At 33.0% G+C, this 18,303-nt stretch overlaps 1 protein-coding gene across 21 annotated transcripts in view; it reads right to left on the bottom strand.

Annotated features, from left to right (window-relative positions):
* Positions 1-18,303, bottom strand: part of CHD9 (chromodomain helicase DNA binding protein 9) — a 231,291-nt gene that overhangs the window by 94,154 nt on the left and 118,834 nt on the right. For 20 of the 21 annotated variants that reach the window (XM_020282652.2, XM_020282655.2, XM_020282653.2 and 17 more), the window contains 3 exons: positions 17,690-18,021; positions 4,791-4,902; positions 949-1,095 (listed from right to left, as the gene is read on the bottom strand). In XM_020282652.2, coding sequence (XP_020138241.2) covers positions 949-1,095; positions 4,791-4,902; positions 17,690-18,021 — 591 coding nt within the window. Of the gene's footprint in view, positions 1-948; positions 1,096-4,028; positions 4,087-4,790; positions 4,903-17,689; positions 18,022-18,303 lie in introns of those variants that run through there. The other variant, XM_020282666.2, reaches the window with a different exon arrangement.

The raw sequence follows: 18,303 nt of genomic DNA, 5'->3' as shown, positions 1-18,303 counted from the left end.
TGTAGTCATAAAGCAGTGTAAAGGCTCACACTTGTAATCCTAGCGCTCTGGGAGGCTGAGGGGGGGGGGATCGTTTGAGCTCAGGAGTTCGAGACCAGCCTGGGCAAGAGCGAGACCCTGTCTCTACTAAAAATAGAAAGAAATTAGCTGGATAACTGCAAAAGAAAAAAAACCCATATATATATATATATAAAAAATTAGCCAGGATGGTGGCACATGCCTGTAGTCCCAGCTACTTGGAAGACTGAGGCAGGAGGATCACTTGAACCCAGGAGTTTGAGGTTGCTGTGAGCTAGGCTGACGCCACAGCACGCTAGTCTGGACAACAGAATGAGACTCTGTCAATAAATAAATAAATAAATAAATCAAGCAAGCAAGCAAGCAAGCAAGCAAGCAAGCAAGCAAGCAAGCAAGCAAGCAAGCAAGCAGTGTAATGGACATTGAAACTAAGAAGAGGGATAGTGGAGTGAAGGATAAAAACCTACCTATCAGGTACCTTGTATACTATTCTGGTGATGGGTATACTGAAAGCCCTGACTTGAGCATTATACAATTCATTCATGTAACAAAAAAACACTTGTAACTCCCCCCTAAATCTACTGAAATAATAAAAAAAGAAGGAAACCATTAGAGGAGTTTTCAGTAGAAAATTAATATGAGTAGACTTGTAATTTAGAAATACTCTGCAGAAAGGATAGAGTTTGGAGGAATTTTAGGAATATATATTTAGGAGGTAGAAAAAGTGGTGACAACTTGGATGCAGGAGCAAAGGAAAATGTGGAAAAGGTGAATCCCTAGGTTTCTGATTTGAATGACTCTGTCAACTAATAATATGGAATCCAGGAGGACAGGCAGGAATAGTTTTTAGAAGGAAAAACAACCAAAGTATTTTATAGAATTTATGTTGGTTTAAAACGTTTTGTAGTCATAATCCCAAAAATGTCTTACCACAAATAATTGTAAAGGCTGTTCACCAGGTAAAGGAGCTGAATTCTTTTTTATTTTCATAGAGCATTTAACCTCTTCTTCAGATTGTTTCCCTTCTGCATCTTCTGCATATTTTTTTCTTTTAATTTGTCGATTTGATCTTCTTTTCTGTAATGAACCACAAGGATCAGATTTATATATTTTGAAAGAACAGTTTTTAAAATCATTATCCTTACAGTTGGCAATTTTGTACATTAAATTTTTAAGATTACATTCAACACTCATCTTTTCCTATCTTTCTTTTTACTTAAAGGAGTATAATTTGCCCTTTGCCACAAGCTTACAATCTTCCTGAAGTTTTACTTCCAATAATTCAGATAACAAAGATTAGTAATACCTTTATTACCTTTCTTTGGAAATTGTTAAGAATAAAAGAGTCTTTCTTCTTAAAAACTATTTCACAGGTTGGGCAAAATATGTTTTATTTGTATTACCTTTATTACTGTATTACTTTTCTTTAGAAACTATTGTTAAGAATAAAAAATTATCTGTTTTATTTAAGTATGTCACATCTTGGGCAATAAATATTTTAAACTAATATTACTTTCACAGTTTTTGCCCAAAATCTAAAATGTATATCAGATGAATACTGGCTAAATAATTAATTGGGGACATGAACCTAGAAGAAGAAATTAAATAATATTCGACAAAACATGTGAAACTGTGTTTAAAGCAGAATAAAATAAAATAATATAAAATATTTTAAAGGAAATATGCAAGATAATAAAGAATTAAATCTACCAAATAATTAAATTTGAATGAAGGAAGAAACTGTTTCACTAACCTTACTAGCTCTCCTTAAAAATAAGGAACATCACTATCATCAAACAAAATAAAGCCTTTTACAAAGTATTATAAAGTAATATAATTTTTAAATAATCTAAGTAATTTAAAATTGGGACTCAAAATACACATGGCTTTACTTACCTCCCTAAATATCTAATATTTGTTTCAAAAGTTTTATATTGCAAGGAAAACTTTAACAAAAAGACTCACAAAGTTACACATTTTTTGATGTTTCCACTATAAAAGCCAAATCTCAAGTTGGTTTGAAAATCCCAAGGGGTTTAGGTTTACTTTTTTTTTACTTCTCTAATTCTCGCAAAGTAGAGGCAGCTCAGCCAACTGTTCTACTGCTCAACATTTGGTAAATCTATCCCTTCTTTATTCTATTCCATTTTCTTCTATATATTTAGTAACTTTCACAACACTCCCCAAAAATGGAACCAGCAAAATAACCCACATGTTCTTCTTTTGGTTTCTGCCTGTCTTCTGTTTGGCAGTCTTTCATTTACTTCCATAGCCATGACAAAATTGGCTGAGTCAGTGCTGCAGTTGGGTACAAACTGTTATTTGTATCCAGTAAGGTTGCAGTGGCCTTTAACATCATGCTGCTGACTCTTTCTCTTATGAAAAGCAGAATATTAAGAGAAACAAAGGCACTAATATGGTCAGTTAAATGTGGTAGACAACTTCATACCTCATTTAGGATGGGTCACTGTCTTTTGGCCATGAAGACATTTAGATTTTCAAACCTCAAAGTAACACTTCTATATGAGACAGGCAGGTGGCATATAAAAATTATAAGAAAAGGACTACCAGAAACCCAATTTTCCCACATCCTATTTTGAAAATGATATGAATTATTTATTTTTCCCTGGTAAGGAAAATTCTATGGATTTCTAACACTAAGCTAAAAGAATATTTAGAATTCTATTATGGGCATGATATAGATCTTAATGTTTAAGAATAGTTTAAACTAATAAACAACTGTGACATTATTCTAAAAATAACACGTATTTTTTAATGTCTCACTAAGCATGACTTCTAAATAATGAAGTTTGAGAATAATTCAGTACATTTTTAGAAAATTCTGTTAGAAGTTTTCAGCATTACAGTTTCCTTTCTGGTCACTCAGGATCTGTTAGTACTTAGAAATATCTCAGTTAGTCTTTAGTAAATAGTAAATGAGTGACCTGAAAGAATCCTTCAAACTCACAAAAAGTGAGCACTCAGGTAATTCTTCACAAAATAGAATGAGGGCCACTTATTATAAAACTCCTCCTTTATCCTATGAAGACTTTATCAGTCTAACAGATTAATTAAAAAGTCCATGAAAATATGAGATTATAGATGATTTTACCATAAATTATATGCCACTAGAGTATGTAGTTATACATTAATAAGGTAAGGCCAATTAAAGTGTCCTTCTCATCATTTATCTTTCTCTGTCATACAACATCTCTACTAGTTTAAAAATATAAAAATTAATCTGATGTCCCTATTTTTGGCTAATGTGCTTTTTTCTGGCTTTCTTTCTCCATAATGTTTTTTAAAGCACAATTTAAAATACTGATAAATTCTCCCTTCTAATGTCTTATCTCTACCTTTTCTCTTATGTGTTAAAGGCTTCCACAGATCAGCCTATGGCACTTTGCACAAGAAGACAGAAGCATTATGCTTTTAAGTAACTAATACAGTACTTCACTATGATATCACTTCTTTCCTATAATGATCCTAATAGTGTGATCTGCTGCAAGGGCATTTTTAAAAAAAATTTAGGTCTCTAAATTACCTGGACTTCTCAAATATTCTCTGTTAAGATTAAAGGTAACAAAATTAAATACCAAATCACATTTTTAGATTTCCACCTGACTCCAAAGCTTAATTAGTTTCTGAAAGTTCAAATCTTGACAATCCCCTGTTGTGGATGAAAGCTATATGGACCTTTCCATCATTTATATAATGACATAATTATTATATAATGAAAATATATCAATAATAGAGATTTATAACTTAGAAAATATTTCTTTCCTTCACCATTGTGTGTGTGTGTGTGTGTGTTAAAACAACACACCTGTCAAAACTGTTTCATTGTTTGGTAATTGCATAATGGAAAAATGGCCAGCATTATTCAAGTAAAAATTAAACTAAATTTTCTCATATTGAATAAGTTAAATATAAGTTTGCCTAAGTTAAGGATAACATATGAAAAAAAAGCCAGGCCATATAATATTAGGAGCTTCAGTCACTGCCCTTACCTCAACTGTTGCAGCAGCCCAGGAGCCTTGAGCCACTACTCTCCCATTGGATAAGAAGCTGCATAAGGAAGAAGAAAGGCCATTCAGGGGCTTTCTGGCCCCATAATTCAACAAATGCCACCACCCCTACGGCCTACAATTGTATTTTAATTATTAGAGGGCAGAGGGTGGCCTGAATTATTATGACCTTCACTATATATAATTTTTAACTTCATAGAATTATTTTGAATATCCACCTATTCCAAAAGCAAAAAAGGCAAAATGTACAGTATTTATGTCTACATTAGGGGATTTTAAGTATAATTGTTTATCTTTTCTTCAACAGAAGGGCAGACTAAAGGAATTATTTCTAGGAATGATTCAATCCATTTGCTTTGTCATTTGTATTTGATTTAAAAAGTTAATATCTCCGTCATTAAGTTCATTCAAAAGCATTCTATAAGTACAGGATAATATTACTAGATACTTCTCCATACCAAAGCCATTGAGGACTTTGTACTGTTACTTAACCTCTTTGGGTTTCAGTTTCACTATCTAAAAAATGAGGGGTTCAGAGAGGATATGTAAGTTTCCTCCCACATCTAATATTCTATGGTAATACTACTAGGGGCATTTTGTAATAATGCTATCCTATAAGTTCTATCATACAATAAAATATATTTTTACTATTAAACTATAATGTAAATATCTATAAGGCAATATTATGCTACCTAAGTAATCCTAACAGTGTTTTCTTTTCTCAGAAAAAATTTTAATACTCACTTGAGAGTCTTGATCTTTGAATGTATGCTGTGGCATCTGCTCTGTATCAGATATTTCATCTGAAGACTCATTCTTTCTTTTTTGTTTCTTACCCAATGTAATAATGAGCTTGCTGTTTCAAGAAGAAAAGAGTAAACAGTAAGACCTCTTTGCATTTTCCCATTTTCAGTCAAATTAAGATTGCCGTGATAAACTTTCTTCCATTTTATAGCACTTGCATGTCCAATCAAGGATGATAATTACCCCGAAATTCATGACATTTTCAAAACATAAACTCCGTTCTAATGGAACAAACATAAACTAATACTACAGTTAATATATTTCTAAGCATTGAAATCCTATCACTTGTTTTTTAGGCTCTAGATTACTTTTCATGGGAAAAATTTCAGGTGATGTAACTGTATTTAATAATAAAAATAATTTATTTATTTTATTATCTTGCAGATTTGGAATGAAGGATTTTTTTTCTTTCTACCTCTTATTAAATTCAAATTCCACTTATTGTCCTTGAATCCCTCCTATTCCCTAAAATCATCTACTTCTTTCTATCCAACAATAATTTCTCCCTTAAGTAAGACAATTTAGTTAATTCTTTCATTGATGTAAGGCTTATCTCAGCTTATTGTATGTTCCTAAAGAGTAAAAACTATTATTTTTTATATTTCTACAGTATGTATGTGTCAACATATCTTTATATATTAATATTTATAAATATATATATCAAATAAAATTGTCAAAAATGAAGTTTTTTTCTTTCCTTGATGAGAGGTGTAAGTACAGAACTCCACATATCCTTACCTGCTTCAACAGATGCAGGGACATAATCTTTTTTCAAAAATTTCAATAGGTTTGGGGGGTACAAGTGTAGTTTTGCTACATGGATATACTGTATAGCAGGGAGGTCTGGGCTTTTAGTGTACCCATCATTCGAAGAGTACACAGTGTACCCAATAGGTAATTTTTCATCCCTCAACACCCTCCCCCCCACCTAGACGAATAATCTTAAAGCACCATACTAATCATAAACCATGCTAATTACTAATCAGCAAAATTCTATTTTAGATATCTGTATTCCAGAAATTAAAAACTCACCCAGTACTTTCTGGTATATTTGTCAGAAAAATATCAGAATTCTTTAAGCGATTATTTATTTATATGGGAGAACTTGGAGGTTAAAAGAATGCATTTTGAAATCACAGGGTCAAAGATTTAAACCTTGACTCTACCATTTACCTATTTGTGAGACACCAGGCAAATTAATTAATCTCTTTTAGCCTTAGTTTCCTTGCCTGGAAAATAGGGATATTATAATAGCTATTTCTACTGTTACTGAGAATTAAGTAGGATAATTTATATTTGCTATTACTATGTCCTGACACACAATATTTCTCAACTAATGGTAATTACTTCTAATTATTATATGCCAGGCACTTTCCCAGGTTCTAGGACTTGAAAATAAAGTGACACAGTTTCTAACCTTAAAGTATCATAGTTAAACTATGATCACAGTTAAAATGCTGCTATAGAGGTTAGCTCAGGATGCAATGTGAACACAAAGGAAGAAGTATTTATGTTTACTGAAGAGTATAAAGGAGGCTTTATAGAAAAGGTAAAGTTTGAGATAGGAATTATATGATGAAAAGGACTTTAACAAGTAGTGAAAGAAGAGGCAGGGTACATTACAGACAGGAGGATACTACAGAAGAATAAGAAGAATATGTAGTAGTAACAGTATGACAGGAACACACAGGGTACAGACAGAAGAATGAAACAAAGAACTGGACAGCTTTATAGGGTAAAGATCACAGAAGGCCTTGTATGACATACAAAGAGTTAACATTTTAAGGTCAGCTTTTAAAATTTTTAAGAGATGGGGTCTTGCTATGTTGCCCGGGCTGATCTCCTGGCCTCAAGGGATTCTCCTGCCTCAGCCTCCTGAGTAGCTGAGGCTATAGGCACGGGCTACTGTTCCTGCCTAAGACTAGCTTTTAAGCTCCACAGGCAGGAGGTTTTTTGTTTGTTTGTTTTTTGAGACAGAATCTTGCTCTGTTGTCTGGTCTAGAGTGCCATGGCATCAGCCTAGCTCACAGCAACTTCAAACTCCTGGGTTCAAGCAATCCTCCTGCCTCAGCCTCCTGAGTAGCTGGGGCTACAGGCATGCATCACCACATCTGGCTAATTTTTTCTATTTTTAGTAGAGATGGGGTCCTGCTCTTGCTCAGGCTGGTCTTGAACTCCTGAGCTCAGTCATCTTCTCCCCTCAGCCTCCCAGAGTGCTAGGATTACAGGCGTGAGCCACCGCGCTCGGCCAAGGGCAGGAATTTAAAAGGAACCTGTTTTGTTCATCATTGGCAACAAATGTTTAAGGAATAGACACTGACATATTTTGAATAAATTAAAAAATAAAGCAATTGGAAGATAAAAGAATTTTAAGCAAGCGAGCAATGTGACTATACGGAAGTAAAATGCAAGGCAGGGAAACCAGTAATAAGGCAAATGACAAGTCAGATGAAAGAAAAAAGTGTAATGTAGGGCCACCACGGCAATGTGAATGAAGACGTGAAGAAAGATATAATTTTTTTATTGTGGAAGCAGACTCAACAGTACTTGGTTTTGACTGGATGACTAAATGTGAGGCAAGAAAAAGTTGTAGAATGATTTCTCCCTACACTATTCCTATGTTGGTATGATTAACATGTTCAACAAGATAATGGTAATTCTTACTTGATGTCCCACCTGTAGTGTTCTGACTATGTGAAGGAAGCAAGTAAGAGTAAAAATATACAGCTTATGTTGGAAGCAGAAAAGCAGAGGCAGTGCAAGAAGATATCCTGAAACAACATTAAGGAACCCACCACAGTTACACTCCATTTCCTTCCATCACTTTCACTGTTTATTTCCTCCCTCTACTCATACCTTCAATGTTGGCTTTCAGCAGCGTTCAATCACTGACAACTCTTCCCTCCCAGGCTCTTAAACTTTGGTGTTTCTCAAAGTTCTGTCTTCAGCCTTCTTCCCTCTCTATAAACTGTGCCTGGGTGATTTAATTTAATTTATTCTTAACTACCACTTAGAAGTTGAAGATTCTCAAATCTCTTATCTCTAGCTCAGAACTTTTCCCCAAGCTGCAGACCTATATAATCAACAGCATATTAGACACATCCTTGTGGATGTTTCTCAAAGGTACCACAATCACAAAATGCCCCCAAATCCAATCCCTCATTTTCTATAAACCTAATAGTCCAACCGTCTAATAATATTAAAGTATAATGTAAATTCAGAAAAGCACACACGTAAGAGTTATCACTCACAGAATTCTCTCAAACTGAAAATGCCTGTCTAACCAGCTCCAAATCAAGAAACAAAACATTATTAGCTTCCCAGAAGCCCCCTCTCATGCCTCTTCTAGTAAGAATCGACTCCCGAGGGTATCCAATAACCTGCTTGTGCTTATTTCCTACATCCTAGGGCACTTGTGCAGATGATTTCCAATGGCAAGGTCACGGACAATACTAAGTAAAACTGGGTGGTAGAAATAGGTATGTGATACTTTTTCCTACTTGCTATCCCTCTCCAACCTAAATGGGTATTTTCAACTAGTCTGTAGATGAGAACACCACTAGAGTAAAAGGAGAGTTTAGTTGCTTAAATAAAAATTTCCCGCCAGGCGCGTGGTGGCTCACGCCTGTAATCCTAGCTCTCTGGGAGGCCGAGGCGGGTGGATTGCTCGAGATCAGGAGTTCGAAACCATCCTGAGCAAGAGCGAGACCCCATCTCTACTATATATAGAAAGAAATTAATTGGCCAACTAATATATATATAGAAAAAATTAGCCGGGCATGGTGGCTCATGCCTGTAGTCCCAGCTACTTGGGAGGCTGAGACAGAAGGATCGCTTGAGCCCAGGAGTTTGAGGTTGCTGTGAGCGAGGCTGACACTATAGCACTCACTCTAGCCTGGGCAACAAAGCGAGACTCTGTCTCAAAAAAAAAAAAATTCCCATGAAATGCAAATCAAGGCCTGTTAATACCTTTTTAATACATTTTGTAACAAGGCATTTTCTTGATGTTTAATAAGCTAAATGAATGATGTGATATACAAATTGACATAGTATCGATGTGGCTGCTTAAAGGCTCAAGTCCCACTGAATAAAAACTTCAATAAGATGAGAAGCAGAGATATTTAAATTTTTGTTAAATTTATAAATGATTATGAAGTAGTAATGCTGTTCCTTTATAGTGGTATGAGGAGATTAAAGGAAGATTCTCTAAAGACAAAGGACTAAACTGCTTAAACATTTTTATAGATAAATATTACCTAAATATCTAGAAAATAAATACTAATTAATAGGTATTAACTACCAAATCAATCTTAAATACCCCCCCTCTGGTGGTGGGAAGAGGTTAGATAAAAATGTTTCCCATCACACCTGAGATAAGCTTTCATTGTCTTAATTATTAGAACATTTTACCTAAAAACAAAAAAGGAACTTATATTTTATTTTCCATATATTCCAACATTGTTATCTAGGCCTGGAATAGCATCTTATTTCATAACACTCATTAACCATTTTTAACAACTCAGGCAAAAGTCTTTTTCAAATTCCAACTTTGTATGAGATATTTCAGATATAGCAGTTTACTACTGAACCTTTTTAAGTCCAAAATGTTACACATGGCCCTTTCTATTTTAAAAGAGTACATGTCTATGACAGGAAAAGAGGCCAATTCCGAAGTCATTCTTGACTGACATAATTCTGAGTTTAAAAAAAACGTATAAGCCAAGTGTGGTGGCTTGTGCCTATAGTCCCAGCTACTTGGGAGGCTGATCGCTTGAGCCTAGGAGATTAATGGCAACCTGGGCAACATAACAAGACCTCATTGTTAAAAATACAAAAAAAAAATGTGTGTGTATTTATACACTTTAAATATATATATATATATATATTTATATTTAAAGATTTTAAAACTAGGATTGTTTACATGGAACATTGAATCTTGAACACCCTAAAGTAATATCAATTTGTTGTACATTCTAAAATGGTGTCTAGGTAATACTATGAAGGGGAACAATTAATTAGGTAGTTATCAGATCAGTAGTTCCTAAATGTGTGGGGCAGGCTTTATTAGAAAGCTACCTATTTAAAATACGGATTCCTCATGAAAACATCAGACAAACTCAAACTGAGAGACATGCTACAAAATAACTAGCCATTATGCTTCAAAAGTGAAAATATCTTAAAAGAAAAAGACTGAGCAATTATCCCAAATTGGAGATGAAAAAATGCAATGTAGAATCCTGAACTGGATCCTGGCCAACAAAAAAAGGGAACTGACAAAAATTTGCATGTGGTAGGCAGATTAGTTAATAGGATTATATAAATGTTTATTTCCTGGTTTTGATAACTGTGCTATGATTACATAAGATGTTAACATTTGGGAAGCTGCGTAAAGAGACTAAGGGAACTCTGACCTATTTTTGTAAGCCTGACATTATTTCAAACTTAAAATTTAAAAAAATAATAAACCAGATTTGTGTGTCCCAACCTCAGGATTCTGATCTAGTTAGTGGAACCCCAATGTGACTTTTAAAATATTTCCCAAGAGTTCCTATGCTCTATACCAGGTTTGGGAATCACTGGCTCAGAAAAATGTTAACTAGTGTAGAAAACTCTAGGATAATGAAAACTCTCAGGATAATGAAATTATTTTAGAGAATATTTAAAATTTCAAAGTGCCTTTGGCTACAGTATCTCAGTTGATTCTGAAAAAAACTCTAAGATAGGCAAGGGAGGTATTGGTTCCACCATACAGATAGTGAAAGTTCAGCTCTAAAAGATGAAAAAAAGGGCTGGACATGGTGGCTTATGCTTATATAATCCTAGCATTCTGGGAGGCTGAGGCGAGAGGATTGAGGTCAGGAGTTCAAGACCAGCCTGAGCAACATAGTGAGACCCCATCTGTATGAAAAAACAGAAAAATTAGCTGGGCTGGTGGCGTGCACCTGTACTTACGCTACTCAGGAAGCTAAGGCAGGAGGACTAGTTGAGCCCAGGAGGTCGCAGTGAGCTACAATGATGCCACTGCACTCTAGCCCGGGCAACAGAGGGAGAACCTATCTCAAAAAAAAAGATGGAAAAAAAACTACCAAAGTCACACATCTAGTAAAAGACAATGAAAGTCTCTTTATTCCTAGATTATTATTTTCAACATAGCTTACTGACTTTAAAATAAAATGACACATATATTTCAACCAGTCAGTAGATATTTAATATCAATAAACACAGCTTAGCCCGGGCACGGTGGCTCACCCCTATAATCCTAGCACCGGGGGAGGCGAAGGTGGGAAGACTGGTTGAGGTCAGGAGTTTGAGACCAGCCTGAGCAAGAGCAAGACCCCGTCTCTACTACAAATAAAAACAATTAGCCAGGCGTGGTGGCCTGCGCCTGTTGTCCCAGGAGTCCTTGGGGAAGCTGAGGTAGGAGAATCACTTGAGCCCAGGAGTTGGAGTTTGCATGGAGCTATGATACAGCACTGCATTCTAGCCAGGTCGACAGAGCAGTACTGTTTCAAAAAATAAACCAACAAAACTAAACAAGAGAAAATACAGTTTAATGCCTAAAGAGAAATATGAAACTATATTATCTTTTAGTAAATTTTTAAAATTTAAGTTAATCTGACTTTCAAGCAACTGGAAATCTCTATTGCCTACACAATGACAACAAATAGCCATAAATGTTATCTGAAGGAAGTCAGATGTTTCAAAAGTGGAAAAAATAAAATCAGTTAAGCAAAATATCCAATTGGTACAGAGCACTCCATTCTTCCATCATGGATTGTAAAGAGTTTACTGTATTAATTCTAAAATAAAATTTCTTTATAAAATGAAAATAAAATTTTGTTATGAATACATTCTTTAAATAAACTGACAGTTTGCTATTCTAAGGAGAAATATCTCCAAGGTAAACAAGTAACAAAGTAATACAGAATTTAAAACAGAATATATCAATAATAAAGGCTTGATACAAGCCTTTTTTTTCCTTTGGAGTCTTGCTCTGTCACCAGGGCTAGAGTGCACTTGCACAGTCATAGCTCACTGCAGCCTCAAACTCCTGGACTCAAATGATCCTCCTGCCTCAGCCTCCTGAGTAGCTGGGACTGCAAGCATGAGCCACTGTGCCTGGACAAGTTTTGTTTTTTAAAAACATTAAAGAGATCTGTTATCAATGTTAGCCAAATGTAACAACAGATGTTCAGACAAGTAAAAAAACTAAATATCAAAACATGGGTTGTTTCTGACAGCAAAGGGCAATTTCAAACTAAGGTATGAATGTGAAATGTTAATTCATTTGATAAGTATAGGCACTAGAAAACTGCAGTGTTTATACTTGACATGTCTATATTTGATTTTCAGATGTAATTTATGCACTCATCTAAATCCTGCCCACTCGTTATTAGTAGGTGCTGTGCAACAAGCTGCAATCTACACTGCATCAATCTGTAATTGCCCCTGTTCATTCTCTCATTGCAATAATTGGACAATGAATTGTACCCAATTAGTTCATTTGTTGTAATTAATACACCCAATTCATCATAAGTGAAGAAAACAGGCAAAAATATTATTTCACATTTTTTCTTTGCAAGCCAAGTGAAAGATACCGAGGCAATTTTAAACGTCCTCAAATATAAACCTTTTTAAAAAAGAAACACATTTAACTTGGTGAAATGACTCCCATTTAAAGTTCAACTCAAGACTTCAGCTTAAACTCAACTTAGAAAAAACAAGTTACAAGAGGGTTCTTTATGTTAGTTAAAACTGTAATCCTTAAGTATGTGAAAGTAACATTGTATTGTAAGCTTTTGATAATCCAGTCTATTCATTACTTCCTGTTTAAAGATGGATATCATGTTTTACAAAAAGGTGAAATTCACTGAGTTGTTTCATATAAATAATCACTAAGGATTCAATTATTAGTTAAGTATTAATCAGTCAATACATTTATCAGCACAGCTGAATTCTTAAACGATACACATTTTTTCAAATATTAACACCTCTGCAATTGGATTCATTTAATAACCCAAAGATATGCCATAGTTTTAACTGGCAATATTTTTGTTTCCTTCTGACACATAAAAATAATGGTATATCTCATAATAAATTAGATTCAGTGCCATATGTACAACTTTTTGCTAATGATAAACCTTATTTGTATGTTTAATGTAATGGAAAACTTTTTTTAAATGGAACTGTAAATCTTATTCAAAATTCATAATAATATGTAAGGTATATATTAACTCTTTCCAAAGATGAATATGATCCAGATTTTCACTGAGTTTTATAATTTAGAAGTATGCAGTAAAATCAGTAAAACATTTTAACTGCTTGGCTTTGAAAAATTATAGAACTTATGTCTACTAATGGCATATAATTAATAATCAAAAAATCATAATAAATTTATGCCATGCATTTTTACAACTGCTTTTCATTTATTATACACTAACAATTAATGAATACATGTATATTTTATTCAAGCAGATATTATTTCAAAATTCCTGTCAGTTAGAAAAACTTGAAGCAGAGCCTCATACGTAACTTTATTAATAGACTATAAAGTGACAATTTCTAATATTTTATTTTTCTCTCAGATTTTGTCATTATTTTTCCTTTAGATTTTACTATATAAATGGAAATGTCTCTTTAAAGACATACATGTGGACATACATGTTAGTTTTGTTAAAAAGTACATACATATACATATGTATTTATGACAGCAGGAGGTTAATAAATTTTATTTTCTTCCTCCTTTCTTGGAGGTTCAAAAGACTAACAAACAAAAGCACAAGATAATTTTGAGACCTAATTTAATGTTTTATTGTTTCTCTTAATAACATGACTTAATACTTAATTTTTACTAGAGTTTGATAAATATATCCACATTTAGATATTTTCTGCTTTAACTAAATAGAAAAGCTACTTCTAGTACCTGATAACTAATATTCCTACAACAAACAGAAAGAATAATTATGAATACTATAAAAAGGAAAGAGTTTAAGTTTAATCATGAAGAATGATAACTGATTAAATTTATAGAACTATGAGAACATTTTTGAGCACCAAAAGCATTCTACTTATGTCAGTTAAATAATCAGTAACATAAAGAAGTTCTAACTGACAACATGGAAACATAATTTAAATGTCACAGTAATAAACAATAAATTTAAAAATTCTTTAACCAAATCATGTGAAATCCCATTATATAATTTAAAACCAAATGGAGCCATAAGAAAATTCTATCGGAGGTCTTAGAATGAATTTTACTAATTTATTTTAAAACATAAATACTATTACTAAACCATTAGTTTTGTCCCTGTGGTTTTATGCTTGCCATTTTTGCTCTCAATTTAACAAATCAAATTCAACCATTTGGTATTGTTTAATATTTAATCGTCTTTCTATTCATTCCATAAAATTCCTTTCCATTCCATTCATGGATCATCTAATATGTACCCACCATTACTGAAGGAATACCTGCTATTTTACGTGAAAGGCAGTTTTTTAGAAGCTGACTGTGAGAGTCAGGAAAAACATCAAAGTAGAAAAAGGTTGCTTTCAAGTCTTACTTCGCCCTTCACTTTGTACCTGCCATTTCCATTTCAACTCACACCCTTCCACATAACCATGAGCAAAGTCCTCAAACTCCAGGCATATTTCAAACAAAATTTATTTATTCTAAATGTTACTTTAGATAACCTGATAAGCAGAGGCATGCTCACGCCAAAGATTATTCTCCTTAACAAGTAGCAACCATGTTTTCCTGTTTGACTTTTTTTTAGAAACAGAGCCTTAATGGAAGGAGAACCTAGGTAGCTGAATGGCTTGAAGGAAGGGGTGTGGCTTCTGGCCTTGGCTTTTTCCTTAAATAGCTACATGCTATTTATATTTTCAGAAAACAATAATGGCTAATATTAACAGAGTGTTAAGCATATTCCAGGTATTGTTTTATATGCTTCAAATGTTATTAACTGATTTAATCCTCAAAATAACACTGTAAGGCAAGCACTACCATCACCCCCATTTTACAGATGAGGAACACAAAGCTTGTGAAGCTTAAGTATTTTGTCTGGGGTTACACTGAGTATAAGTGATGAAACTAGGATTTGAACAAATGCAACTGGCTCCAGAGCCAAAGAATTTAACTATATTATCATACTGCATACCCAGTCTAACTCACGAAATTGTAAAAATTAAATGAGACTATAAGAAACTGTTCCGAAAAAGATATTTTTTGCATTGAAAAAAATCAATCTATAAAAGTGACACATAATAAAAAAGGTTTCATGCACATTAGCAAGCAGAGGCAGTATTATTTTTCTTCAAATTAGTCTTCCTAGATTACATCAAATCACATCTATGGGTTAAAGAAACAATCCCTGGCTAGATATGAACCATAAATTATTGTTTGCAAATTTTAGTTGCTTTTTAAATTTATATTTCTCACTACTAGTGGTTAAGCTGCATCATACACTGCCTTCCAAATTAACTGATATCATTTGATATTAATAACAGCCCAATTCTGCTAAAATCAATAGAAAAATAAGATTTTTAAAAGAAAATGTTTAATATATCATAAAATGCTGCTAGTTAAAATGATGCTACTGAACTTTATTTAAATGATTCTTCACACAAACATTAAAAATTCAGCAAATTCAAAATTATAAATTATAGAGGCTCATTGAAACACACAGTAATGAAATATTTCAAATGCCTAATACTGGAAGTCTGGACAGTATGCAAATTTCATTTATTCCAACTATGCCTTTTCTTCCAACATGATGATCATTTTTGTCTTTGACTAATACAGATGGTCAAGATACTGTTTTACTCTAACAGCTTAATAACACATAGGCAAGCTTCAATTTTACTTACCTGCCTGCCATTTATAAATTCCTCTATCAGAAAGGCTTATACTTCAACAACTTTTCTTTTCTAGCAACTACTCAATAGCTCACCATGTATTTAGCCAAAACAGGAAGAATATCATTTCTAGTACAATTCCCATCTATTTTCTCTGTTTTGTACAGACTACACCTCTAAAAACTAATTGATTAATGCTGTGCAATATTAAAATAATTTATTGTGAATAATCTACCAACTTCTAATAAAAATACAAACATCACAAAAAGAGTCAGTACTCCACTGCAGTGCAACTACTCCTCTACCATATCAATTCATATTCTCCTAAAAATCTATGTTTCTCTCTAATTTAATTATTTACAATTTTCCCTTATGTACAATGCTTTTTCTTAAACCAGATTCATTCTGGTATGTTTTGCCTCTAGCTGTTCCCCCCAAATTTAAAGCAAATAATAGCTACTATAACTTTTGAAATTCATCCATTTCTTCTTGATTTATGAGTTGTTTTTCAAAATGTTACCCTTCAACATGGTATATTATTCTGCCTAGATCTCTGAGCCAAGTTAAAACTGAAAAATCTTAATTATATTAACTTTTAGTATAGCAAAAGATTAAATATGGGGTTTCTAAAATTAAAACTAGATAGAATTTTAGAAAAATAAGTTACTTTCATACCAAATACCTTTAAAAAATAAAAGGAGTAGAAATCTAACTTTCAAATTTCATTTTAACTGTCTGCAAACAAAATGCAAAATCAATAGTATTACTTATTGATATACTATAACAAGAGAGGCCATATTATTTAATGGTTTGGAATGAATGGCATCAGGACCAAACTAAATAATCTGGTGGCTGCATTTAAAATGCTAAGAATTCCATAATATGCCGAAATAAAAAAAAAATAAAAATAAAAAAATAAAAATAAAATAAAATGCTAAGAATTAATGTGGTTTATAAATTGTTTTTGTTCTAAATGTCTATATAAAGTATCAATAATTACTTAAGCAAATGAAGATTTTCATAAGGGAATTCTTTCTTTATTGTGTATTTTTGTGTGTGTGAAAAAGAGAAAACTTACATTACACACTTAATATAAAACTACATAAAGCCTTCAGTAATTACCAAATAGTCCTGCAAAAACAATTCTAAGCTATGTTGACCTTAGATTATATAAAACACACATAGAAAGCAAATAACATTGTATTTAGTTTTTGAAAATGTATTAGATAAGCAGTCAAATAAAAATACATAGGATTAATGTATCCTTTTAGAGCAATTCTTTGTTCTTACACTTCTCTAGGAGCATTAATCCTCACCTGGCCTCTTTATTACATAAAGTAAATCAGTCTGTATGGAAGTAAATCGGTAAGAGCTGGGAGCTGCTTATTGTTTATATGGTCTTAGTTTTCTTGCCATTCCATTTAGTCAAAAGTTGTGGGTTTATAATGCTGTATTTCATGTTTCCAAACTATGAGGCACTCAGTGAAGCACAAGTTCAACTAAGAGGTAAAGAAATCTTATAAAGAATTGCAATGCATGTTCTGTGAAGAAAGTAAATTTGGAACTGGCATAGCAATATGGATTTTTTATTATGTTTTTTCCTTTTTTATTTTCATATACTGAAACATTTTCCTATCTTAAATCCCTTTTACTAATATTAATGCACAAAAACCCATGTTCACAGAACAATAAAATTTAGGAGATCCTGGAATATTATCTAATTCATTCAAAAAGGAAATAAGGTACACATGGTATCTAGCAATTTAAAACTAATATGGGAGTAAACATATCACATTCAAATCAAAAGTAGACAGTTAGACAGGTTGCACTTTCAGAAAATATTGACTGGTGGATGGACACGCTTGAAGCTCTGACTCGAGTGGGGCAAAGGCAATATATGTAATCTAAACATTTGTACCCCCATAATATTCTGAAAGAAAGAAAAAAAACTGAAAGGAATTAAATTTAATTCTTAACCAACTTACCCAATTTTTGTCTTCTCTTTTAACTTAGAACATGTTTTTGTTTTTTTGTTGTCTTTGTCCTTTGGTTTGGATTTCATCCTTCTACCTTTCTTTTCCTCTTTTCCTTCAACTGAAGCACTAGGGAAGTTTTCAGGGCTCATTACTCGTGGAATATTGCGTTCCCCACGCTCCTTTGCTTTTGCTATGGCCTCTGATATTATGCGATTAGCCTTTTCTTGCTTGCTTTCTGATTCCACCTTTTTTCTCTGCTTCTTCTCAGACATGACCCTCACCTGGGTATTCTGCAACTTAGTATATGTCCCAGAACCATCACTCTTCTTGGAAGATGGAGGCTAGAGAAACCAAAATATTTTTTTATAGAATACACCAAAGCACATCTAAAACAACTGACATAAATATCTAAATTTCTTAAATTAAGCTTAAATAGAGAAGTAAAATTACATGAGCAAATGTTTATGTGAGTGCTACATACAAATTTAAAATTAAGACATTTTGCTTATCTAGAAATTAGTATAAACAGCTCAACTGCTACTTTTTAGAATGAGGGTTAAAGAAGGATAATATAGATTCATTGATATTTTCACAGCATTCTTGGTTAGTTGATTTAAATTTTG

Source organism: Microcebus murinus, chromosome 20 (assembly GCF_040939455.1).
Source record: "Microcebus murinus isolate Inina chromosome 20, M.murinus_Inina_mat1.0, whole genome shotgun sequence".
NCBI classification, from domain to species: domain Eukaryota; kingdom Metazoa; phylum Chordata; class Mammalia; order Primates; family Cheirogaleidae; genus Microcebus; species Microcebus murinus.
Note: the sequence above shows the minus strand (reverse complement) of the source record. Positions and strands in the feature narration are given on the sequence as shown.